Source organism: Chrysemys picta, chromosome 2 (genome assembly GCF_011386835.1).
Source record: "Chrysemys picta bellii isolate R12L10 chromosome 2, ASM1138683v2, whole genome shotgun sequence".
Classification (NCBI taxonomy): Eukaryota; Metazoa; Chordata; order Testudines; family Emydidae; genus Chrysemys; species Chrysemys picta.
In genome coordinates, this window is record NC_088792.1 from 51,168,093 (window position 1) to 51,195,694 (window position 27,602).

A 27,602-nucleotide genomic window follows, 5' to 3' on the forward strand; every position below is an offset into this window, starting at 1 on the left:
CTTTGAATTTGCATTAGGTGATCAATACTGAAAGAATGTTCTACAGAGGAGTCCCACTGTTGTGTAATAGCTTCCTAATTAATTGTAGCTTTCATTAAGGAATGCCTGGGCATGGGCGTTATTTTCAAGTGTTCCAAGTGATTCTTCGGTTCTCTTGTAGCAATATTTGGGGGTCCCTTGAGATCATCTTTAGTGCACCTGCCCTGACGTCTGAAATATTATCATGAAGTTGCTTTGAGTGCCTGGAATGCGTCACTTGCTCTGCTTTGATGACTAATCTTTGGTGTCAGGGGACAGTGGATCAAAATCCCTCTCTGGGCGGATGGCAGGAGTTGCGGGTTGGAGATGGGCTCCTTCTGCGCAGACTTCCCTAACATTGCGTCATTTGCAACCCTAAAGGAATATACTGTAGTTTGTGGTGGACACGGACACCCAAGGGGTCACCTCCAAAGAAAGGTTCCTTCCGAGGGTCAGAGGGGAAGAAGAAGGAAGGGCTACTCGGGGTAATTGACTACTGATCGCAAAGTACAGCTGGGGGCCTGTCACGTGTTTCACATAACTACAAGGAAGTAATTAGATTTAGGCAAATGAAGCTCCCTTGGCCCTCCCCATCTCCAGGTATATAAACTGGAGAGCTCTCGAGCGTGCATTTAGACACACTGCGAGAGAGCAGCGGAGAGCATCGCGCTTTCCCATTGCAGTAAGTGCGCTCAGCCCCAGGACTCGCCCATTGCTTTGCTCCTTAGATCTTGGCTCTGCTGAGATGCGCGATTCCTCTTGGGACGGATGCTGAGGGGGGGAGGAGTTGTATGCAGTACTCATGCCTTTCTTTTCTTTGTTACAGCAGACAGCAACTTCGAGCAACTGGCCGGAGGGCTCGGGACACTTGTCCGCCACCCACCCACCGCACTAGGGGTACTGCCTAGCAGGAGGAGAGGCGAATATGAAAATCCTCGTCGCTTTTGCAGTGCTTTTCCTAATTTCAGCGCAAGTGTTTGCAGAAGAAATCGGAGCCAATGATGATCTGAATTACTGGTCTGACTGGTCCGACAGTGACCAACTCAAGGTGAGCTAGGGAGCCTGGAGATGCTCAGCTCATGCACGTAAGTAGGGGGGCAGCTTTTATAAGTAAATGCATGAGCTCTGGGCGCCCGTCAGGTGAGAGAATTCTGAGCTTTGTCTTGCAGTGTATCTTATTGTTACATTTCCTAATTTATATACGATACAACCTATTTCCATTTAAGACCGAGCGGTGACTACTGCCAAAGAATTGCTAGGTAACTGCCAGCATTTAGCCCTTTAATGGATGGGTCAAGTGCTTTAAACGGTTACTTTCTTTGGGTGGCTCCCAAATCCTTGTCTGTTCCAGATAACAGCGTGTCGATTTCACACCAAGTTTAACAGAGGTTCCACCTCTCCCATAGCGCGGGCAACTTGCGAGTTGTTGCTTTAAGGAAGAACAAGTGAAGGGAGTAACCGCGGAGAAAGATGTTACGCAGTAAAACAGGTCGCTCCCAAGAAAGTTTACTTGTGGCTAGGAAGACGTAGCGGGTGGATGGGGAGCGCGGAGCAGGGAGGGAGCCGCAGTGAGAAGGGGATGGGGGAGCGTGTGCTGGGGGAACTTTACTCCCAGGGCTCTCCGAGTCGGGTGGAGCTGTATGGAGCGGGCTTGGCGGCGAACCGTGAGACACTGCAATGGGCAATGCCGCCGTAACGTACTCTTGCCTATACGCGCAATGACCGAACGGAGCCGCTTTAGCCGACCCGCTTTTCCCGGGATGTAGGAGTGGGTTTGTTTGGGGTCGGTTTACTTAACAATAACCCGAGTAGCGAACCCGGGCACCACATGCGTCCTGCCCGCTCCCCCGCCAGCCCCACCCAGCGGGGGCGCCATAGCCCAGCGAGCCGGGGCGGGCGAAAGGAGAGTGAAAATGCCCATCCCCTTGCGCTGTGTCTTTTTCCTCTAGGGCGTGGCCGTGGGTGCGCCGCGCTTAGTGCCGCTAGATTTCCCCCCGCTCTCTGTGTGTCTCTTGGCCCGTCTCCGTTCCTCTGCAGATACCTGTTGCTAGACGGCTGCCGGGTAGTCACGGGCTTACTGCAAAGCATATGGCCTGCAGACAGTCCATACACGCAGGCACGTGGCTGGCGGGTGGTGGTTCCCCTGGGAAGGGCCAGCCCGGCGTAAGGTGACCAGCCCTGATCGGACCTGCACGCACAAGAGTTTTCCTCCAGGCTAGACATTAGAATCCAAACGGATCGAAATTCCCCCTTTGGAAAGAAAGCAGCAGCTCCCTCCGGCTCGATGGCAGCTTCCCGGTTCAGATTGCTCTTGCGGCTTCTTCTCAAGCAGTCTCAGTGCAGAGTCTACAGGCAGGCATGCCCAGTGCAGCAGGGACAGGCAGCCAGAAGTTTGTAATGGGGCAGGCTGCTGGGGCGTAGTTTAATTTGTTGGATGCGATTCCAGGGAGACTCCGGGTTTTTTCCTTCCCGGATCTCCAGGGCTGTGCTGCGTAAAATGCTGACACTCTCCTCTACATTTCAGGAGGAGCTGCCCTTACCCTTGGAACACTTTCTGCAGAGAATTGCCAGGAGACCCAGACCACAGCAGTTCTACGGGTTAATGGGCAAACGAGATGCTGGTGAGATTGCATTCTGTTTCTGTGCTGGAGGAATGATTTTACACATATCAGAGCCTAGGGGTCCTTTAGCCTCCTGTCTTTTAAACTAATTCACAGTTCACAATTCTCTCTTTGCAATTGAAGAGGCACTACAGGCATTTCGGTTCATGTAGTGTCTTTGAACTAGCGTGACCGGATGTCCCGATTTTATAGGGACAGTCCTGATAATTTGGGGCTTTTTCTTATATTGGTACCTATTACCCCCCACCCCCATCCCGATTTTTCACACTTTCTATCTGTCACCCTACTTTGAACTGGACTGCGCCCTGTTTATGACAACTCATTTTGAAGAAGAGGTAATGCGGATAAAATGGGAATTTCACTCTCATGACAGGAAAAAAAATTGAAACAGACTTACACTCACCTATGGTACATATACACAAAAATGTAAATCTGACCCTAAATGCTTTAAGAGAAAGCAAACACAAAGATGTGGAAACCTATTTCATTTTGCTCCTCAGGGTACAATCAGAATAAATTATTTTCAGGACCATCTCAAAGATACATCATTGTAGACCTCTTTTCAGCATAACTATCCGTGCCTTTATAAAACTTCATAATTTGTTTTTTAAATATAAATTAAATTCACTCCAGCTACTGAAAGTATTTTCTGTTTAATAGAAAATTAATCCATAATTTGGAAAAACAGTGGACATATGATTTGGTCTTTATAGTAAACAATTCTTAAGTGCACACACATTTTGTAAACACGATTAAGAAAATAAATGATATCTTGTGGGCTGGTATGTATGCCTTTAATTAAATTATTGTCATGATTTCTAGTTCAAAAGGTTTACTAGATTAAGAACAGGGGAAAATACCTATTTTGAGTCTTAATGAAAGTTAACTAGTTGTGTCTTGATTTATAGAAGATATTATATTTTATTAATTAATATAATATATAGCTTGATTGATATGGCGGTAAATTATTGCACTAATTCTCCAAGACTGGGAATATACAGATTGTTTCTATTCCTTCATAGACCTCACATAGAGATCACTTCTATTTCATCACTATTAAAACTACTTTTTTTTCCTTCCTCTAGGTTATGGCCAAATCTCTCATAAAAGTAAGTTTTTTTTTGTTTTTGTTTTTTTCTAAATTATCTAAACAAAATGAGAAACTGAATTGTTCTAATTTTGAGGTTTCTAGTGTCACTGTAGCCTAGAATGTTAGTGTACTTACTAAAGACTGAAAGCAAGAGTGGAGGAGAAATATTTCTAGCTCTGGGTTTACAAAATAATATAGCTAGAGATAGGCTTGGTCATGGTTATCTACTCTGAACAGCCCCTCTTTGGGGCTTTCTCGGTCAGTATGGGATTACTCCCAAAGTCAAGACACATGAATTTAGGTGGCAGAAGCAAGCAAACCAGAACTTCAAATCCCTGGTTTGATTCCAGATGCAAAGTTTACACTTGAGATATATCAATGTTCTAAGTTAAGTTATATCTAACTGACGAATGAGTTGTCACATAAGCAAGTGCACCTGCCAACGTGAATCAGTGTGGACTCCTTTATTCCTGTATGTCACCCAGGAGAAATTGTATCATTCACACTGAGATGTATTTCCCCCCCCCCTCTGGAACTGTCAGAAGATACTAAAATGAAATCCAAAAGCATGGCTTTTAATAAAGATTGATGATATACATTTTGTGAGACCTTAGCAATCGAAGAAGGTTAATAAGCATGCCAGAGTTCTGTGCTAACGGCTCGACTTTATCACTGGGATTACTTATCTGAATGACAATTTAAAAAACTCTCATCCAAAGCTCAAGCCAGATAACCAGTAGCTACATCTGGTTAAGTCAAAATTATAGCCTTCAAATGTCTCCTCTCTGAAGATCAGAGAGATTGACCTCTGAGAGGTTTTATGGTAATTTATCCTGTATTATGAACACACAATCAAGGAAAACTCTTTCCAAAGAGGAATTTGCACTCTGTTCACATCAGAATAGTAAAATAGAAGTAGATACTTTTCAAAATGTTTCTCTGGTTATTTGAAATTAGGCTAGCTACTGCTACGTGTGCAGCATACATTATGGGCTAAATCCTGCAACTCTAAACAAGCCTCGGTCAATGCTTCCAGGGTCACAAATGGAATAAGGACTGCAAAATATGGCCTCACGAGAAGGTAAAAATCCCGTATAGGCCAGATTGTGGAGCCCTAACACATACTGGTAGGTAATCAGCATTTACTTCTGTGTAGTCCTTTGACTAACCAGCTTGACTAAGGACTCCATAATTTGGCCTATAGAGTCCTCTGTTCCATATGACAGCAGGAAACATTTATGTGAAATAATTCATGGAACAGATGAATCCAACAGACCCAAGATATAGGAAGGGGAAGTTTGTCAAGCTATAGGGCCTGATCGTGCTTCTATTGAAGTCACTGGAAGTTCTACCACTGACTACAATGAGGTCAAAATTGGCATCAATTATCTTGTCATTGTCTGTTTAGCCACAATGGAAAGGCACCTAGTAGCCTGACCGGGCTCTGAATCAGACCGTATGAGATAGGTGAGGGTGATGTGCATTCTCCATTTATACTAACATTTCAAGTGATATCAACTTTAGTAAGTAGGAAGAATATTTGTGGAGTCTACATCTTCCTTGTATTTCTCATGAAAACAAATTACCTCAGAAAAACTGCATATTGAAAATGTATTAAAACACCCCCAAATATATTTTTTCAGGGCATAAAACAGACTCCTTTGTTGGACTTATGGGCAAAAGATCTTTAAATTCTGGTATGTATAAACAATGGCTAAGACTAAAACTACCTCTTAATTCTACTATTACCTTTTCATTCTCTCCAATAAATTGAAGAAGCAGTCTTGACATGAGACAATTCATAAATGACAGATGAGTTCTTATGACAGGAGGGAAAAAAGTTGCTTAATCAAAATATTTTAATCTGAAGGTCATTTCAGTGAGGGAGGATGGGCAATAGGTTGAGCCAGGCACAGTGCAGCTGGTGCCATATACATTTTCCTAAAGAATTCTGCTTATGCCCCTCAATCCTGACCTGTAGCATCCATGTTATTCCAGTTCTCCACTTCTTCTGAGCAGAGACTGAAAACCACAGTAAATTCTGGTGACATGAGAATGTTCAAGGATAAAAGTATCCAATCCATTTTAACTGGTGGATTTGAACCTAGATCACCTCAGGTAGAAGGTGCACTACCTCCTGCACCAACTGACTTTTGGAGGTTTAATGGGAAACTGTTTTTATCTTGTACACTACTGACTGTGAGCTTAAAGTCCTCCCATCTTCCAATCTTTACATCTTTTGCCACAAGGTGTAAAGGTTTTATTTGTTAAACATCCGCAACTTTTGTGAACTTTTAAATTTTACATTCAAATAACGACTCAATAAACAAAGTTAAGCAGCACTTTAAACTACTAAAGTATTGCAGACAAGTGCTCACCACGACTTTCCCTCCCCTTTCCCCATATTATCTGCATTTCCCCTAATCTTGCCCACCTTTGTTAATATTGCATATGGATAACTTCAGTCTTCCATTAGCTGTAACTTGTCTTATCCACAAAGCATTAGTTAGCTATCCAGAAAGGGAATTTTTATTTTTTATTTCTGAAGTGATCTAATGCCTGTTTAAAGCTACTGAAATAATTCTCACTGTTTTGTTAAATGGATTTTAAGTTAAATGGCCAGACAGCATTTTGATATTACACAAGTGCACATTGTAAACTATTTTCTGTAATTACAGTTGTCAGTGATTTTATTTTTAACTAGACTGTAGTCAAAGTAATATAGGTCTCTATATCCTAACTATTCTTGCAAATTTCCATGAATCAGGAGCAATCTAGTATAGTTCTTCTCACTGCAAGGGTAATAATGATTAAATGTACATATACTTGTAAATACACATTTGCTATTACAGCAGCAAATGGCATCAAGTGATAAATCTGGTTCAGTTTACTTTGGGATTAAATTTACCTTATTATTTTAAGTATGAAAATCTGAGATGCAGTGAGTGTAAAATGTTCTTTGATTACTTCCAAATTCGCTGGCATAGTTAGAATACAACTATGGTTAGTTAATTATAACCAGGATGAATAATGAAGTTGTAGACAGTCAGGATTTCTAATAGTAATGTACCAGCCTGATAGATAAACCAGTTTCTTAGAATTTAGCATTCATACTCCTCTGCCTAGTTGGGAGATGAGGGTGGAATAGTATAGGTTTGATTCCACTCCTATTAAAAGTATGCTACAACTGCAACATTGTTTGCCCCATACAGACCGGGAGTAAAGTTTGTGTTGGAAATGGGCTGGGTTTCTCCCCTCGATGCCTAATACAATTTATCCAGAAAATTACTAAGTCTTCTGGTGGATGGAAATTGAAATTAGAGGTCCCATGGTACCATAATCCTGGTGATTCACCCAACATTTCCTGTCTCAGTAAAGCAGGTTCCAATATGTAATGCCCTGATCTGCAACGAGTTCATGCAGGCAGAGCCATGCACCCACTCGTTGCAATCAACGGCCTGCAAATAGCCATAATAACTAAATAACCATAAATGCACGGGTAATCTATACTGATAAGAGGTACAGGAATTACAGGTACTGGGGGCATGGCAGCATCCCCGGCTTGAAGTGCTTTCCATCATATACAGGGTTTACAGTTTTGTTCAATGGTTTTCAGCAGCCCACTATAAAAATTGTTCCCAGACTACTGTAGATCATGATTTGTGTATAGTCCAGAATACTTGTTCAGTGAATTCAATAGTAATACCTTACTTTCTGCTAAAGAAAGTAAGATATTATCAAAACTTAAGCAGAATGTATTGTTTTAGTGTTTAATCAGACACACCCTGAAAGCTGTTTATCTTTAATTTGGGCCCTTGCTTGGTTTTTCCTTAAGCCCTGTGGAGCAGTCATAATTCAAGCCTTGCAAGATCAGCAGCACTAGATCCCTCAAAATTAGCAGGGCATTCGCATGTAATAGTTATGCATCTTCATGCTTTACTGAGCATGGCCAGGAATATTCTTGATGTCAGAAGGAGGGTGGGGGGTGGGAAGGTCTCCCTCATGATCCGTGCCACAGGCTTCTGGCTTAGAGGCAGATATGATTATGCTTAAAAAGGGAAAAAAGCAATGAATCCACTAAAACAGACTTATGGAAGATGCAGAGGGTTTGGTTCAATGGCTGCTTGAAGAATTCCTCTAGAACAGTGCTTCTCAACCTTATTTGATCAGGCCCCCCTTCTTCGTGTCTGCAGCTGTTTACTTACACACACGCACACCAGAAGTACACATACCGCCACCCAGCTCTAAAGGCAGTATCACTTTTCACAGCAGACTTAATGCCCCATTGTCACTTACTTCTGAGCTGCTGCTGACAGTCGGAGTCCCACCACCTCCAGGTGAGGGATCCGGGGGTGGGAGAGCCTGAGCATGAGCTGCCTCCCTGTGAGGGATTGCTGGGGAGGGAGGAGAGCCCAAGCAGCAGGGCTCTGGCTGTCCCTTGTAGTCCCACCTCCTATGTGTGCATGGCCCTTCTGCACAAGCCCCAGCCACCCAGGGCTGACAGCCAAAGCTCTTAAAACACACACACACACCTCGTGCCTCCCTTGGGAGGCCCACTCCATAGTTTGAGAACTGCTGCTCTAGAACAGAGGCAGACTGCACAGCTGAGACCTCCCACCTTCTGTGGGGCACTATGTGAAGAAATTAATGCCATTGGCAAGACAGGAAAGGAATCCTAAAAGACCCTTTTGGTTTGTGTTTTCGTTTAAAAAAACAAAACTAGTATGGGAGATGCAAAAGGCTAGACCAGGACCCTCCTCGCACACAACTCTACCCTTATGGTGGAAGGGGAGGTCAGCTGCCTTCACAGCAGCATCCACCTCTCCCACTGCAAACGGTTTGTTAATAAATATGAGGCAGGAGTGAGCTGGGGCAGGCAGTGGGTGGGAGGTCTTTCTTAGGAGAAAGAACATTGTTCCTTCAGCTGGCCTTCTGGAGAGTATCAGGGAGAGGTGTACCTGGAGGTATTTAACATTTTCCACCTGTCCCGTTGAGAAGGTCCTCCTTTTAGAGGGATCCTGGGGACAGCTGTGATCAGTGGAATTCCTGGTAGCAAGGCACCATTAGAGCCATCCAGCAAGAAAGCCACGGTGGCCATACAGAGCTAGCTCAGAGGTTCGAGTCCTCCATGCAGCTGGATATGACCTATTACAGATCCTAGGAGATCTGCAGTGTGTTGTGGGTGGGCCCTATAGCTCACCCCTAGTCTGGAAGTGACCTCTGGTCTCTCACTGGGATTGAGACTACTGGGGAGCTAGCATACACACAGAGCTTCCAGGAGCAAACTGCATTGAGGAAAAACAGCATATAGGCCCAATCTTGAAAGGAGCTGAAAGCCATCAACTTTTATTGAAGTCATTGGGAGTTGAGTACTGACAATCTCTTAGGCTCAGGCCCTTAATATATTGCTCAGAACTGAATGGTGCAACACAATGAAATGTGGTGATACATAAAACTTGCTATGTTTTATATGACTCCTGGTGCTTATTATATTTATACAACACTTTACACTTATTTTTTCAGGGTCCTCTGAAAAGAACACAGCACAGAATTACGAACGAAGGCGTAAATAAGACATTCCCATGTATTTATTAAACTTCATTTGTTTAAATGGCCAATGCAGTGTAATATAAACTATCCACTGTAAGGAATAATTATTTATTTAATAATTGTTGGGTTTTTTTGAGTTGTAAATTCAATAAAATGATTATTTTTCATAGTATGGCAGTGATACATGTTGTATAAGTGTGTTCTAGGTCTAAAATGAAGACGCCCCATGGAACCGAAATCAGTGACATTTCACAACAAAGCACATTATTTGAAATGACCTATAAAGATATGTTCACCAAATAACAAAAAAAGGAAATAAAATTTTGTTAATTTAAAGCAATCATATCAGCTTCACTACTAGTGCAGAACAGAACTAATGTACAGTCTAGTGCCTCAATTTCTTTTCATGGTTTAAAATGTACTGTAATTTTCGTATCAAAAATATATTTGTATCATTGCAGCATGTTTTATGTTTCGTGACTGTGTGTGTATATATATATATCTATTTAAACAAAAGAGGTTTGAATGTGAATCCAAGGTCTTCAGTTCATAGTCTGAAATTTTATGATAGTAACATTTTAAATAAAAAATACTTTTGGGATTTTGCAACATACCTTCCTTGGGTAGAGTGATGGAATTATTTCAAACCCAGAATCATCTGAAATAAGATGCAAACTGAAGAAAAGATATTGGGCTCTAGAAGCTGAAGAAAGCCAGTTATAATTACAGTACTTCATTTTGCAGGGCAAAATATAAGCTTTCTAATACTGGGGGGAGGGGTTAAAACTTTGAGGATTCTTTCTAATTCTGTTTTTAGTGGTAGGGCCAGCCACCTGCCCCTGAGTTAATCTATTATGGGCTCAGTCATACAAGGTGCTGAGACCCTTCCAGCGCCAGCTCTGGCTTTATTGCCACCCCAAGCAAAACAAAAACAAACAAACAAAAAAACACCACAACCCACGGGCGGCAAAAAATGGCAAAGCAAAAAAAACCAAAAATAAAAAAAAAACCCTGCGGCGCGGCCAGAGCCAGGATGCAGGGGGACTCCCTGTGCTGCAGGGGGGGGAGAGAAGGGAGCGGGGGGAGAGAGAGAAGGGGGGCGGCCAGGGCTTCAGTGGGGCGCTGCCACTCGGCCCCTCCGGCCGCGCTGCCTGCCGGGAGGGCTCTGCGCCGCTCCCGTGGGCTGGGAGGGAAGGACGCAGGCTGCCCTGCTGGGCTTGCTGCAGGGTGCTCCCGTCCTCCACGCCGCCAGCCCCGCCACTCCCTACAGGGCAGCTGGAGCGGAACACACACTAAAAAAAAAAAGCGGCCATGCAGCTGGCCCTAGGATTGGGCGAAATGCCGCCCCAAGCACCACCTTGCTCGGCTGGTGCCTGGAGCCGGCCCTGGATCCTTCAATTTCTATTGAAGTAAAGCTCAGTACTGTGTAGGATCGGCCCTATGACCAAACTCCCCTGGATTCTGCAACTATGGAGCCACAGCATTGTTCTGTCCCAAGGGCCTAACCAAATCAGAAACTGTAAAATTGTGAATTATACAGAGGAAAAACGGCTATTTGGCTCTCTCAAGTGTTCCTCTTCTACATAGCACTCACCTTCCTCTCCACAAAAGCAAATGCTGAAAAGCCACTCACATCAGGGAAAACAATACATAGCATTTTAGTTAGTGTTCTACATGTTCAAAGTATTGTACAGCCAATAACTAATGCCACCTTATAGAGCTGGTCAATCATTTTCTAACTAAAGGTTTACATGTTGGAACATTATTTAAATTGAAACATTGCACAGGAATGTATCAATTTTGACAAAATTTGAGTTTGAAAAAAATTGAAACAAAGCGTTTTTGATTTTTTACTTTGAAAAGAAACCTTCTGAAATATTTTGTTCTTTTTCTATTAAAATAGAATATTAAAATGGAAGAAAAATGTTAACTCAAAATCAAAATGAAACATTTCAATTCTGTCGATTCAATGTTTCTATTGATCTGAAACAAACTCTCTTTTTTAAAGTTTAATTTATTAGGAAATTTTTAAAAATTGACATTTTTTTCTGATGCTGAATGAAGACAAATTTTGAAATAATGGAATTTAGGATAGATGGAAATGCCATTTCCCAATGATCCCTGTCACTAGAGAGGTGGGTAAGTAATATTTGCCCCAGGCACCACAGTGAGTCAGTGGGAGCACTAGGAGATCCTGATTCCCAAACCTGTGCATATTCCTCTAGCCCAACATGCTTCTATCACATAGCCTGGAATCTGGTGTCTTGATATGCCATTCAAACATAGTGCTGTGGTAACAAACACTGTCTCCTGGATTTTTGTTTACTCAAGCAGGTATATACAATGATCATTTTGCTTCTCTACCACTACCATCATCTAACTTATTCATTAGTAGTAGTAAGTGAAACAACGGGACTATACATTATCTGAAGCTTAATCTAAAGGAGAAGGGAGTTTTAAGTTTAAACCACATACTACCTGCTAGGCTAAACTGCCTATTGTCTTCACTCACCTTTACTGGGCACCTTTCCATGTTGCTTTTAAACATAATTTGACTTTGGACAGAACTACTTATTGCTGCTGTCACTCTGTATGATGTCAGCTAGTGAGAGCAATTAGAGAGCTGTGCCTGTATTGCAGCGTGCCTTGCTTTATAATTAATTTCCTGCTTTCTGCAAGACTCATGGCAATATACATAAAGCTACACAACTGTTTTGGGGGTGACAGGCTGCCATCGCCCAGGCAGAATTGGATAGTCAATAAAGCTTCAGCAAAGGCATTACCCAATAAAATGGAAACAAGCTAAGGAAACTAAAGAAAACTGTACAGGAAGCAGCACTAAAAGAAGTCACTGAGTGAGAGTCAAAGTCATCCCCATTTTATCTTCTCATTCAACTTTGTGCAGTAAAATAAAAAGAAGAATTAGGAAGTTCACCCTTGTAAAAAGGCAAGTTGAGATTGGAACAAGAACAGAAATTGAGGCCTCATCATAGCATGTACAACTCACAATTTCTAAATATTCAGAGTATTGAAGTCAAACTCTTAGGATTAGCGTGTCCCTGCCCTAGCATGGATAGATGTGGGGAATGCAAGAGTCTTTCTTCTCATCTTGAGCACCCTACACAAGTATCAGGAACAATCAGTTCCTGTAATTGGGGAACTGCAGGGACTGGTCCTTCTTTGCACTCCTCAGGCAAAAAACACTCTAAGGGGTCATAGCCACAGAAAGATACACTTTGCACATTCTCCCTGCACAGGGGGGAATTGGGAGCGGGAGTGGCTCTCTTGAGCAGGAGTGGCTCTGCAGAGCCCCTCTACCCAAGACTGTGGCTAACTGCCACACTTGAGCCTTTTCTGTTTACCTGTTGAGTTTGTGTTTAATATCAGGTCTAATAAAAGGAGGGAAACAACACGGAAATGCCTGAGAGCTGAGGCAATTTAAAAAAAAATAATTACAAGAGTGATTTAAAAAAAAACGCTTGTTATTCAGAATACACATTGAATGGCTCAATCTGAGCTGTTGAGGGCTATTGTACATTTGCATGCTCTATTTAAATCCTTTTTAAAAACTTTTGTTTATACACTTGGTGTAGCATAAAGAAATATTGTGTAAATTCCAAACATCTTAAAGACCAAATTTTGTCTTGATGGGCTTTAATAGCTCCCTTAACAGCAATATTGGCCATTGAGTTAACGAGCACTAGCACACATTTTAAGCTGAGCATTACTGACAATAGGTCATAGCAGCTCCTTCATAATTGTATTTCTCTGTTATGTATGTGCAGATATTAGAAATGCATTGTTTGGATAAAGCTATCCATTTGGTTATTAATGAATCACTCATACTCTTATTCAAAATAGGTGCTACTGGAGTAGAGATTGCTAGGGTAGGATCTTGCTCCTGTCAGCAGCAGCACTGATGTCCTTGAACCAGTCTACTTCTTCTAACAATATTGAGCAAACCTCCTCAAACTGTTTCCAGAATGTTTTTGAAAAGAGTGAACTGACGTGTTTGTCCAGAGAGTCTTACAAAACTATTCATTATGACATTCAATAAATATTATCATTTATGCATAACAAATTTGGCTAATGTATTTCTATTTGATAAGAAGATTAAAGGAGTACAGGCTCAGAAACTTTTTTTAACCAGATACTAGGTTACAGGTTCAAAATCAGGGATCCAGAGAGGGACACCGAGAAGAGAACCCTGGACAGTGCCCACTACTCCTTGAAGGCATCCATGGAGCCAGTGGACATGGCCCAGAGGAACTGTGCCCAGAAACGTGACTGCAGAAAGGATTGGAAATAGGCCCTGTAACCACAGAACACTCCCCATCCAGCTTCCTCCTCCTGGTATGCTGGAAGGCCCCCTGGGCCATTGCCAGGAAGAAGTTGACAAGAAGGCTTCATGACTTTGTAGGGCCACAGATGAGGTATGCATAAAAGAGGAGGTGAGGGAAAAAATGCAGTCAGAACTGGAGGAGTTTTGGAGGAGCTGGAAGAGGGGCTGCAACCTCATGCACTCAATATTAAATGTGTACCATGGTCTCCCTCTCCCAGCAGAAGGAGCAGGTGTCAGGAGAGATCTTGTACCACGCCAGGTACATGCTGATGCTCACAACCCCATTCTCTTAGAGTGGCACCTGAGTGAGTAGCCCTGGTTTGGCTGCAGGTTTGCCTCACAAGACCTTAGGAATATAATTTTCAGTGTATATATATAATTTCTTACACAATATCTGACTATACATTTTGCAGTGATTATGTTGACCAGTGTGACATGGGCATTCATTAGAGACCTTACATGACATTCTTGGGATGAACCCAGGGGATCCCTGTACCTCTGTCTAACCCTGGGCCCTATACAAGTTGGCATCCAAAGGTCCTTGGGTCACTGTACCGTACATCTACGGACAACAAGATAGTCCCTGCCTCTGTTACATAGTGGTCAGGGCTTATGCCATTTGACCTGCAGAAGGTGTTTTGGTAGGGAAGCCTGGGCCCACCCACTCCACCAGGCTCCAGCCCAGGGCCCTGTGAGGGCAACAAAAACACAATCTTCTAAGTTAAATAAAAGCAGAAAAAAATAAAAACATAACCATAACGATCAGACATTCTTTATAAATCATAAAGCTCTGAAAAAAGGGCATAATCCTAAATAAAATAAAATTCTGTGCAAGTTGCCTTTAAGTCTTATTTCTTTTTTACCTGAGAAATATCTGCAATGCTATGACTGATTTTTCCTGGTTTTGTTGGGCCTGTTGTCAGTCTCAGATTTAGAGCATATTCATTGTGGGCTCTAATATCTGAAGGGTTGAATTTTTAACAAAAATAGCCCTTATCCAAAATGTTATTTAGCAATTAAAGTTTTGTGATGGGAGGTGAACAAATTCAGGGAAGGGTTGATGAGCTGCTATGGGCTCAATCTGTCCTGCTGCCCTTGCCCTGCAAGAGCCATCATGCTTCAAGGGGGTGTTCAAAAGGAGAGAGCCAGTTCAATTGAGGGGAGGCTGGAAAGGTGAGCTGAAGGGCAGGCAGGCTGATTTAGAGGGAAGGAGGGAGGGAGAGAGGGAAGGAAGGTGAGATGGACAAACCTGAACCCAGACCCAGACCCAACCCCAACCAGAGACTGTTAGATGTTAGAGCCTCCCGGAAGGAACGTAGGCCTGGTGTGGGCCTGTTGCATTCACTTTGTTGCCTGGGAGTGTGTTCCCTTTTTGACCTGAGGTATTGTGTTTACTGTTTTACTTGAGACTTACGCGTTATCTGAATGGGACTGCTGCAGTCTGAAAAGGAATGACTGCCCTCAATAAACCTTTGTTGGCTTGCTCCCTACTGGAGTCCATGCATTGATTTCTTTCCTGAACCCTGAAGTAACATAGTTACATAATTAAATAAGATTTAAGGGGACCAGATTTTACTTTGGTGCCCAGTGATTCCCATTTAGACTCCTGAATAAGTGACCATTGGGAACAATGGGAACTGGTGGGTACTTGTCACTTTTGAAAAGCTGGTAGCTTCATTTAGGTGCCTTAATGGGAGCTAAATTCTTCTACCAAAAACCATCTCCAACCATAGGTGCTGAGCTTTTCTGAAAATCTGACCCCTGGAAAAAGTCTGCCTAAAAAGCCCCCTCTCAACTGCTTAACTTTCATACTCTTGTGATATAACAGTTTCACTGGTTTGCAAGTCACTATTTAGTCTTCCAGCTTAGACAAGACTTGAACTTCTAATGTAAAAAACAAGCAGAATAAAAACTTTAAAAAATATTCCATCCGTACCCTCTTTGTACACCACAGAGAAACAAGAAAAGATCATAAGCCCCATTTTTTTTCTTTGTAGGCCACCTTTAATATTTTGACCACTTCATAGAATTGTAGGACTGGAAGGGACTTCAAGGTCATCTAGACAATGATGAGCTGCCAAAATCTTAGGAACCGGTTCCCTACCGGGTCTTCGGTAGCACGGCGGCAGCGGGTCCTTCAATGCCGGAGCGAGTGAAGGACCTGCCACCGAAGTGCCGCTGAAGACCTGGTAGGGAACTACCCGGTGAGTACAAGCCCCACCCACCTCCCAAAACAGCCTATCCCCCCACCATCCGACCCCCATCCATGTCCTGCCCCCAACTGCTCCCCTCAGAACCCGCAACCCATCAACCCCCCCGTTCCTTGTCCCCTGACCACTCCTTCCTGAGACCCCCCCACCCTAACTGCCCCCCAGAACCTCACCCCCTACCCAACTCGCCCTGCTCCAGGTCCCCTGACTGCTCCGACCCCATCCACCACCACCCCGACAGATCCCCAGAATTCCCACGCCTACCCAACCCTCCCCCGTTCCCTGTCCCCTGACTCCCCCCCCCGAGAGCCTCTGCCCCCTCTAACCCCCCCCATCCCCAGGACTCCCTGCCCCTTATCCAACCCCCCCCCGGCCCTGGCCTCTTACCATGCCGCTTACCCCCACCTCCCCCCTCTCCCGGAGCCTCATTGCACAGCATCCAGGAGCGGCCCTGGACAGCACTGCAGCAGCGTGATGGCTCCACCAGGGCCTGAGCTCCCGCCGCTCAGCCCAGAGCTCGCAGCCCTGCCCCGCCCTTACCACGCGGTTCTGAGTGGGATAAGTGGCATGGTAAGAGGCCGGGGCCGGGGGGGGGGGTTGGATAAGGGGCAGGGATTCCCGGGGACAGGGAGAGGGGGTTGGATGGGGCAGAGGTTCTGAGGGGCGGTCAGGGGACGGGGAATGGGGGGGAGTTGGTAGGAGGGAAGGCAGAGGCGGAAGCGAGGCTGGAGGGGGAGCCTCAGATTCTAGTGGGGGCCCCTGTGGGGCCCAGAGCAAATTGCACCACTTGCCCCCCCCCCCAGGCAGCCCTGGAGTTCACAGCCCCCCTTACCTTGCCAGCGGCTGCTCAAAGCAGCAGGTCTGGGAAGCTGAGCTGCCGGCGGCTCGGCACACTGCGGCTCTGGGGGAAGGGGGAAGGAGGGGGAGGGGCCGGGGGAGGTCCGAGCTGGGAGCTCAGGTGGGGGACAGAATGGTCCCGCGGGCCGGATGTGGACTGTAGACCAGAGTTGTTTGCTCACCCACCCGGCCCTTTAACAGCCGGTTCTCCACCGGCGTCTAATTTTAGCAACTGGTTCTTGCGAACTGGCTCCAGCTCACCACTGCATCTAGACCAGTCTCCTGCACTCAAGGCAGGACCATGTAATAATTAGGCCATCCCTGACACGTGTTTGTCTAACGTGTTCTTAAAAACCTCCAAAGACAGAAAATCCCTAGGCAATTTGTTCCAGTGCTTAACTCTGACAGTTAGGAAGTTTTTCCCATTGTCCAACCTAAGCCTCCCTTGCTGCAATTTAAGCCCATTGCTTCTTGTCCTAGCTTCAGAAGTTAAGAAGAATAATTTTTCACCCTCCTCCTTGTAAGAACCTTTTATGTACCTGAAAACTGTTATCATTCCCCCCCTCAGTCTTCTCTTCTCCAGATTAAAGCCCATTTTTTTCAATCTTTCCTCATACGTCATGGCTTTCTAAACCTTTAATCTATGGACTTTCTCCAATTTGTCCACATCCTTCCTGAAATGTGGCGCCCAGAACTGGACACAATACTTCAGCTGAGGTCTTATCAGTGTAGTAGAGCGGAAGAATTATTTCTCGTGTCTTGCTTACAACACTCCTGCTAATACATCCCAGAATGTTTGCTTTTTTTTTTTTTTTTTTGCAAGTGTTACACTGTTGACTCATATTTAGCTTGTGATCCACTATAACCCCCAGATCCCTTTCTGCAGTACTCCTTCCTAGGCAGTCATTTCCCATTTTGTATGTGTGCAACTGATTGTTCCTTTCCAAGTGCAGTACTTTGCATTTTGTACTTATTGAATTTCATCCTATTTACTTCAGACCATTTCTCCAGTTTGTCCAGATCATTTTGAATTTTAATCCTATCCTCCAAAGCATTTGCAACCCCTCCCAGCTTGGTATCATCTGCAAACTTTATAAGTGTACTCTCTATGCCATTATCTAAATCATTGATGAAGATATTGAAGAGAACCAGACTCAGGACTGATCCCTGAAGGACCCCACTCCATATGCCCTTCCAGCTAACGACTCTCTGGGAACACTTTTCCAACCAATTATGCACCCACCTTATACTAGCTCAATCTAGGCTATATTTCATGTTTGCTACCCATTAAGTACCATACTTTTGATTTAAAGTGTCTATTCTTAGTGTCTCCACTTGAACTTGAGAAACTGGGGAAGATGCAAGCAGCGTCTCACTTACCTGTCATTTCAAATGTTTTCAGTAGAAAAGATCATTTTATTATCAATTTGTGTATCTAGACCCAAGGCACAAAACTGCTTCAACTAGAAAGGAGGCAATTTACTCTGATGAAAATGGAGAGGGAAGACTTTTAAGCTTTATACAGATGGTTCTTCATTTGCAATAGCAGGATGAGTTTGGGCTGAAGCACCTTTTATCTCAAACTCTCAGTTACTGTCAGAGCAGTTGTAAAGATAACTCCATTTACCAAATAAAGTTTTCTTAAAACATAAAAATACCGGGTTTCTGGTATTCTTCCAAAAGACATTAAACTACCCTTTGGTTAACATTGTGTAGCCTCTGTACTGGATCTCTGCCAACCAAATCTGGTCATTTCAAATTCCAAAATAGGCAGAAAAGCTTTGAGTGGTGCTTGCTTTCTTTAGAAAGAGGACAGTAAAGAAATGGCTCTTATTGTTTACCTCCTTCCAGTCCCCTGCCAAGCAAAACAAATTTGTTATATTGTTTTTATATTCCTAAGGGTTCCAAGTACTTACCTAAGGAATTCTTTGGACAATGACAATCAGCATTGATGCAATATTGCCAATTCTCACTATATCTGATGTTTTTCTTAAAGCCCCAGCTCCCAGAGTCATGTGATTATGTAAAAGCAGCAAGGAGTCTGTGGCACCTTATAGACAACAGACGTATAGGAGCATGAGGTTTCATGGGTGAATACCCACTTCTTCGGAAAGCTCATGCTCCTATACATCTGTTAGTCTATAAGGTGCCACAGGACTCCTTGCTGCTTTTACAGATCCAGACTAATACAGCTACCCCTTTGATACGTGATTATGTAAGACTCTCTTCTTTTATTTTTTTAAAGTACACTTCTAATCTGAATTATTATGAAGAAAAGCTTGAAAATATGAACCCTAAAAGCTCAAAAACCAAGAGACACTCCCCCCAAAATAAAGTATTTTAAAAATCCCATATTTAAATCAGTCTCATGATTTTTGACACCTGACTCATACTTGAGATTGGCAACACTGTTAAATGTCTATTCTCATTAGAGGTCCATCACAGAAATTCAGGGCATAAATAAGTCCTGTGACCCACAGAGAATCACTTTCTTTTAACAGTGAACTTTAAAGAAACAGTATTATCCCTAAAAGTTCTACCCCTCTGATTCACTGCAGCATTTCTGCCTTGAACTTTCCACAGCCTTCCCTCATGCCTGGCCCTCTGTGTGTTAGAATGTAGCATAAAGCAACAAGGTTTCTTTTTCTCTAGATGATTAGTTCATAGACTCATAGAACTGGAAGGGACCTCAAGAGGTCATCTAGTCCAGTTCCTTGCACTCAAGGCAGGACTAAGTGTTAACTAGACCATCTCTGACAGGTGTTTGTCCAACCTGCTCTTAAAAATACACAATGATGGAGATTCCACAACCTACCTACGCAATTTATTCCAGTGCTTAACCACTCTGACAGTTAGGAATTTTTTCCTAATGTCCAACCTAAACTGCTCTTGCTGCAATTTAAGCCTATTGCTTCTAGTCCTATCCTCAGAGGTTACGGAGAACAATTTTTCACCCTCCTCCTTGTAACAACCATTTATGTACTTGAAAACTTATCATGTCCCCTCTCAGTCTTCTCTTCTCCAGACTAAACAAACCCAATTTTTTCAATCTTCCCTCATAGGTCATGTTTTCTAGACCTTTAATCATTTTTGTTGCTTTTCTCTGGACTTTCTCTAATTTGTCCACATCTTTCCTGAAATGCAGCATCCAGAACTGGACACAATATTCCAGCTGAGGCCTAATCAGCGCAAAGTAGAGTGGAAGAATTACTTCTCATGTCTTGCTTACAATACTCCTGCTAACACATCCCAGAATGATATTTGCTTTTTTTGCAACAGCGTTACACTGTTGGCTCATATTTAGCTTGTGATCCACTATGACTCCGAGATCCCTTTCTGCAGTACTCCTTCCTAGGCAGTCATTTCCCATTTTGTATGTGTGCAACTGATTGTTCCTTCCTAAGTGGAGTACTTTGCATTTGTCCTTATTGAATTTCATCCTATTTACTTCAGACCATTTCGAATTTTAATCCTATCCTCCAAAGCACTTGCAACCCCTCCCAGCTTGCTATCGTCCACAGACTTTATAAGTGTACTCTCTGTGCGATTCTCTAAATCATTGATGAAGATATTGAAGAGAACCAGACTCAGGACTGATCCCTGAAGGACCCCACTCCATATGCCCTATCTGCTTGACTGTGAACCACTGATAACTACTCTCTGGGAACAGTTTTCCAACCAATTATGCACCCACCTTATAGTAGCTCAATCTAGGTTGTATTTCCCTAGTTTGTTTATGAGAAGGTCTTCTAGTTCTGTCATCTCAAAAATAATGGACTAGTATAATTTTATTGTACATTATCATTCTACATTTTCCCATTGTCTATGCTGCTTCTTCAGTAGTTGTAACAGTTCAGGACAAGTCCAGACACTTGCTATTGGTTGTAGACCCAGGTACATGCAGGAAATAATTGGATTTTCATTGTATGTCTGGAAGGAGGGTTTTGTCTGTATAAATCACTCTTGTACTGCTTTACCTTGTCTAAATTGTGCCTGAAAAGGAGTATGATTTTTCCATCATGTAGATATGTGCTAGTACATGTAACATGATATAGCACACTGTAAATGTTATGATTTCATATATGTCAATTCTTTATTTATTTGGATTAGTACAATAAGTAGTAGAACTGGTAGAAAAAATGGGATCGTTTTTGGGGTGGGAAATTGACTCTTCTTTCCACTGAAATTTGAAATTTCAGAGATCTGAGGCATCTAGATATTCAGAGCAGCCTTGCCATAAGCTGCTGAAGAATCTTAACCAAAAATGGAAGACTATTTAAAGAACACTAGTTGGCCAGAACTTCAGTGTTGAGATGTTTTCTTGAACAGAGGCTGTGTGAGCACTGTCTTAGGGAAAGCAGCAGCCTGCCCTCTGCAAGGGGGGGCATTGACAATACCCACTAGTAACAGGCCCCAGTTCTTATCAACTGGGCTTCACCAGCCAAGAAGAGCACAACGCATTCAAAGCATGTCATAATTCAGAGATCAAAATAGCAATGTATTTTACAACACCGTATCCTGTATCCTCAGAGGATCATTCATGTCACCACTATAAGCACATACCTTTAATCCAGTTGAAGCAGCTTCCAACCATTGTTGAATTTAAGGAAATTTCCTGCACTTTTCTAAGGCTTAATATTTTATCAAAGCCCAACCACGCTGGTAGTCATATAGATACTCTATATATTGTCCCAGCAGGACTCCACAGAAGGAAAAGGAAAGAGACAAAACAAAGGAGGCCACGGGAAAGGTCTGTAACATTGTTCTTGTTAATTTATGTGGCGCGAAAACCCTAATGTTCGAATTAAAACACCTTTGTTTCTGATCCACGTGGTTTTATACTCTCTCCAGGGAGCCTCCTGCACCCTGTTTTTTTTTTTTTTTAATTTTGGTTTCATTCTATCTAGGCCTGGAGGAATCCAATAAAAAAGTATTTCTAAGACTATGGCTATGTCTACATTTAGGCCAGAGTACAGGCACTCCATGTGTAGCTACACACCTCAGTGAAAGGCAGGCTGTATCCACACCTGTCATTGTGGTGTGTAGCTATATGGGGCAATGAAAGGCTCCAGTCATAGGGAGGCAGCGGGGAAAGGCTCCTCCAGCAGGACATTACACTACTAAAACTAGCAAGCATAGACTTGGGAAGCACTGCTTGGGCACATACAGAGCCCATGTAAGGTATATGCCCTGGGGGCAGATGTGTATGACATTCTACTCACCTAAGCCATGCCTCAGTGCTATTTATACCTGTGCTAGGGAGCATGCAGTGTCTGTATTCTACACACAACCATAAGGGTAGACATACCTTATGAGTAGCAATAGGACTTTAATAAAAGGGCACCCTTTGTATAGCACGTTTCCTGGATTTTCTGAGTGCTCTAAGCCCTCCATTTCTGTCTGTTAAAATAATTTATCACAACAGAGAATTAATCTGAGCATGGTTAGTTACTGTTGATCCCTTTATTCCCTCTTCTGGGGTTTGAAGCATAAAAGCTTATAGCCCACCATATTTTCCTAAGTTTTGTATTGTATACATGGCCACCTACCTTGGTTAATATATAATATGACTGGCAATAGTGATCACTATCCTCTGCAATATTTCTATCCTGTAGGTTTGGGAATTGCCTACTGCAAAATCTTACATCACACCTGGTGAGTCTTTTATTGAACCTTGATAGCTGCGGAGAACCTTTTTGCTCTTGGAAAATGAGCTTGTGACACTCAGAGACTCAAAGAAATAAATCCTTATTTTAAAAATTTCTTCAATGATGATCTGTCTCTAAAATATTTAACTTTCACAAAAAATAGTTCTCATTCATTTTGAATTGTACTATACAGCTGCTTCATCACTCTGGATTGTTTTTAAAGCTCTTGATTTCTCATCTTCCATATGTTGTAGCTCTCTTAATTCAGAGCTCAGTCCTCCTGTTAACGTCAATAACATGATTTCATTTTTTATATATATAAAGAAACAGGTTTGCCAACGGCTGCTTTTTAAAAGTTTTGTACCATGCTGACACTAGACCTTCTGCTGTGCAAATTGTCATCTAAAGACGCAGCATCTCCATTAGCTACTGACAGAAAGCATTGCCTCCAACAGTGCTGATTCACATAGCTAGGCACCTGCAAAATGATGATGGCAGTAGAAAACTTAAATGACAAGATTTTCAAAGCATTGCACCTTATCTGTGTGTGTGGAAAACAGAGAAATGGTGTGTGCAAGTCTACACAACGGCTGGAATGCATGGAAGTAAATGTGCATAACATTTTTCAAATCAAGGGCAAGTATACACATGACATGTCTATGCAACATGTTCTTCACTGTTAAAAATGGGAGGGGAGAGTCAACGGTGCTACATATATTGCTATTCAAGAGTATTTTTAACTTACAAAAGTTACATGTGCATTTTCCATTCCCACCACAGAACTTTAGACACATCCAACTCTTGACAGAAAACAGTTAGATTTCATAAAAGTGTTTACATTTATAGATTCCAAGGTCAGAAGGGACCATTAGGATCATCTAGACTGACCTCCAGTGCTGCAGGAATGTCTCTAATCACTCATTTTAGATGCTAAAATGTCTCTGGAAGAAGAAGCATTCAAACAAGGATCAAGAAGAATTATGCTATAGGGGGCAAATTGAGTCATAAGAATTCACGGGAAATATCTTTTTGGACCTCACAAAGGAACAAGTGTAATTTTTTTTTAACTATTTAGTATTTCTGAAAGGGAATTTGAAAAATCAAACACACACAAGCCCTGTTTTAGCTGGAATGGTAAAAAATTACATCGGGGTAAATTTCAGTAATAGGCTATGTGAATAAAACATTAACACCGAGGTGATTTTCTACAGGGAACTAGTATTTGTGTTCCAATCTCTTTCAAGATGAAGCAGTAAACCATTGTTATTTTTTTAATATGACAGGATAATTTTCTGACTGACCAGCTGCTCAGTCTTGAGCCTATCAAATTTGAGATGCAAAAATCATGCCAAGTTATTGAAATAATTAAATTTCTTAACAAGGAAAAGGAGCTGTGATATCACATATCATTCTGTAAAGGTTTGAGCAAGATTCCTATAATCTAACCAGCCACTCCCCCCAAGTGTTACTTAGGGCATAAGGGTAGACAAACTGAAAACAAGGCCAAAAAAATGCATAGATCATCATAAGCATTTACATTGCTTTTATATGTATGTAACCCTTCTGCCAGGTGGAGCCAGCAGCAACAAGGGCCGGGTTCAGAATCTAGGGGTTCCTTTTCAACAATACAACACAAAACCGACTCGAGCCCCCACCCAGTGACCTGGGACAATTACACACCACCCCAGTGCACCTCTGAGAGGCAATACTTCCCCACTCGCAAGCACAGAATCTGAGTGTAGCAAAAACTTTTAATAAAAGGAGGGAAGTAACTTAGCATTAATTTGGGAAAACACCACAACCAGGATTCATAAACACAAACCATGAGCAAAAGACCCAACCCCAAGTAAGTTGGACAGTGTCCTTTTCCCCTCAGGGTCTTAAGTCCAGCAACCCAAAAGTCCTTTTAACATGCCTATCCCCTCTCTGTACCCCACTCACAGTTGCTGTCCTTGGCCAGTGCAGCCCCAGAGTTCACAAGTTCATCTGCAGAGTTCACTTCCCACCCTGTGCAGAAGGCAGATGGGGGGGGGGGGAGAAGGAGGCACCTTACACGCTGCACTGCTCAGGCACTCACTCATTGCCCCAACAGCCAATTGCCACACCTCTGCAGGATGTTGTTGTGGTCCTCTCCACCAGCTTCTCTGCTGCCTGCTCACCAAGATGTCTTCAGCCTCCCCTCCCGCCCCCAGGTAACACAGCTCTCAGCAATTTCAGCTGTTAGCAGGGGAGCCTCACTGCTGGTACACACTGGGCAATCTCTTGCAATAGAGACACTGTCACAAAGTAGGTCTAATATTTAGATTTAGGTATCAGTGATTTCAGCTCTGCATCAGGTAACAAAACTCTCAAATGAGCCTACATTAGCTCTTTTATTATACCACAGAGAGATAGGTCATATGGTGTCTAAAACCCTTAAACAGGGCCCACACCACCAAGCACACATACCTATCTTCACCCTCTCTTAACTCATTGGGCTTTGGAACCCATGTCCCCTGCCTAGCGAGTGCTGTTCAGTTGAGGATGAGTCCCTCCATTGGGATATGCCAGGTATAGTTCTGCTGCCCTCAGTTCACACAACAAGGATAACAACCCTTTATTACTCCTGCCCCAATAACAAGGAGACTGGGGATCAAACACCAGCCACAAATGATCATTTGGGCAAGCAATCCCATCATGCTGAGCACCTAGGCAGGGTGGGTATGTCCATGCAAATGAGATCAGCTTCTGAAGTCTTTTTCCACAGCTCACCACTAGATGTCAGGGGAGACTCTGCTTACATGTACATATCACATTACTTTATATATTACATTAATGGAGATATCCTATCTCCTAGAACTGGAAGGGACCTTGAAAGGTCATCAAGTCCAGTCCCCTGCCTTTACTAGCAGGACCAAGTACTGATTTTGCCCCAGATCCCTAAGTAGCTCCCTCCAGGATTGAACTCACAACCCTGGGTTTAGCAGGCCTATGCTCAAACCACTGAGCTATTGAGTGTGATTTACCTTGCATAGAGACTCAACACTATGCATGAAGAGTGTAAAACACTCGGAACGACTTTACTGTTGAATGCTCATTATGACTTCCATTTAAGGAGAATGTGGTGGCTGACAAAATATATTGCTAAAACAACACACTAAACTCAAGAAGAGCTAAGCATGTAGTATGGGCATAATCCAAAGCACAGTGAAGTCAATGGCAGTCCTTCAGTAAATTTCAGTGAACTTTGGATCAGGCCTTACATGCAGACGTACAAGTTTGGTCAAATACATATAGGCACGTGAACAACCTGCCTCTTACTGTACAACAGGAAGCCTTGTTCTCCTCCTTCTAAACCTGCTTTTACCTGTCCTTCCCACAATAACCACTCGCCCCGGTCTCTGAGATAACCCTTTGATCTTGATCACGCTACAGAATGATCATTAAAAATTAAACTAGAGAAGACCTTAGACCTTCCAAGATGTGGGTCAAACTTAATTGTTTAATCACTTTGCTTTTATGCCACAACTGTTTCCTCCCACCCTCCTGCGATTATATTAGCAATTCGGGGTACTATATTCTGGAAGTTGCTAAACAGCCTCAGATCCAATTGAGCTAAATGAGATTTGAGAGAGCTCTCCATCTTGAAGGAGGAGTTTAGCACCTAGCAGGATTGAGTCCCTAGACCCTGGTTCTGCAAACACATATGCACATGAATAACATTAGTCATGTGGATAATCTCAGTGAGTTCAATGAGTAACATTCCTATATATATTTGCAGGATGTATAAGTGGGATTCAAAAAGGTACTTAGGCACCTAACGCCCACTTAAATCAACAGAAGAGAAGGAGGAAAGAGAAAAGTGTCGGGAGGGAGGCTGATTTTATTTTTTAGTAAATGAGAGGGTGTGTTGGGACTTAACCCCATCACCTGCAAGGCAAGGGAAAGAACCCCAATTGGTCATGTTCCTCACCTTCAGGGTGATTGCCACCTAGCCAGAGGAGACGGAGCTAGGCCTTATAAGTAGATGGTGGGGGGACTGACTGCAGAGGAGACAGTGCTCTCTGGTGGAGAGAAGCCCTGGGCTAGGTTTTATCCAGACAGGAAACAATGGAGGAAGAACATTACAGGAGTAGACTAGCTCCTGAAGTTGAGCTAACAAGGGAATTGCTTTGAAGCCTGGAGGGTTGGGGGTGGAATGACTGTTAGTTTGCAGATTTGTTTGGACTTGTATTGGCCTTGTTTGTGCTACCCTGGAAGGGGTTTCAACTTTGATGTGACATGGCCAGAGGGCCAAGCCACAGAACACCCAGAGGGAGAGTCAGGAGAAGGTGCAGGCTGAGAGAGGCCCCTAGGGGTCCAAGGGAAAGCCTAGTAGGAGTGTACCAGTGACAAGGACCCCTAAAACACTATTGTCAGGCTGTCTGGAGTGGCTCACAAACCTGGATGCCTACCTCACGGCAGACTGTAAGAACCAGGGCACAAACCCCAACTTGGTTGTATGTTCTATAGTTAGATTTCACCAACCCAGTAACTCATGTGAACTCCTACAGCACTATAACAGTCTTACCATGGAGTCATAGACAGTCCCCTTGGGATTCCAGTTTATCTTGCCACTCAGGCAAGCCTGCATATGTGATAGATGATCCCTTACACACACACACAAAAATCACAACAATATTCAGATTACTCCCAGTCCCAAAGGACTGGTCACTTACCCCAGTCATTTGCACCCCAGATCTCAAACCAAAGACTACACTTGTAGCCAATCCCCTAATAAACTGAAAGGTTTATTAAGTAGGAAAAAGAAATCAGAATTATTTATAAGGTTAAAGTAGGTAAACATACATACACACACACACACACACGAGACACAGTCTTAGGCTTCAAAAGGTAATAGTAGCTGCTATAATATGCAAGTTATATATGTCCTTTAGGGCTAACCCAGGCCAAGCAGCTTGGGGATCCCTTGCTTATGCTTAGAAATATTGCCCTCTCCAAATTCCAAGTGGCATAGTGGATAATTTCTCCTTAACAGAGATTTTTATTCCCTTCCCCAATGATTCAAGCTGTAATGGGCCAACAGCTTGTACCCTCTTCAGGAATGTGGGGGAAGCAATCAACAAAGTCTTTTGTCCACTGATGTTCCACTATGGCCTGTCTGTGTCTATAGATCTTCTTTTGTTGGGAGGAGATAACACCTCTTATGGCAAAGCAGTATTTTGCACTTGGTAATGCTTCTCCTCTGACTCTGGGGGTTTCCAGTCTAAGGCTATGTCTACACTGCAGCCTGTGGCAAAACTTATG

General features: G+C 43.1%; 1 protein-coding gene across 6 annotated transcripts; it reads left to right on the forward strand.

The window, feature by feature from the left end:
• Nucleotides 1-298: 298 nt before the first annotated feature.
• TAC1 (tachykinin precursor 1) lies at nucleotides 299-9,892 on the forward strand. Of its 6 annotated transcripts, none has more exons than XM_005299868.5 (6): nucleotides 299-503; nucleotides 845-1,066; nucleotides 2,543-2,639; nucleotides 3,725-3,748; nucleotides 5,373-5,426; nucleotides 9,253-9,892. In XM_005299868.5, exons 2-6 carry the CDS (start codon nucleotides 944-946, stop codon nucleotides 9,300-9,302), a joined length of 348 nt encoding a protein of 115 aa, XP_005299925.1. In that variant the 5' UTR covers nucleotides 299-503; nucleotides 845-943; the 3' UTR covers nucleotides 9,303-9,892. The 6 variants fall into 6 exon arrangements, with proteins under 6 accessions (XP_005299925.1, XP_042712810.1, XP_005299924.1 ...); XM_005299867.3 differs by lacking the exon at nucleotides 299-503 and adding an exon at nucleotides 593-700 and having other exon boundaries at nucleotides 848-1,066; XM_005299866.2 differs by lacking the exon at nucleotides 299-503 and adding an exon at nucleotides 618-700.
• The last annotated feature ends 17,710 nt before the right edge of the window (nucleotides 9,893-27,602 follow it).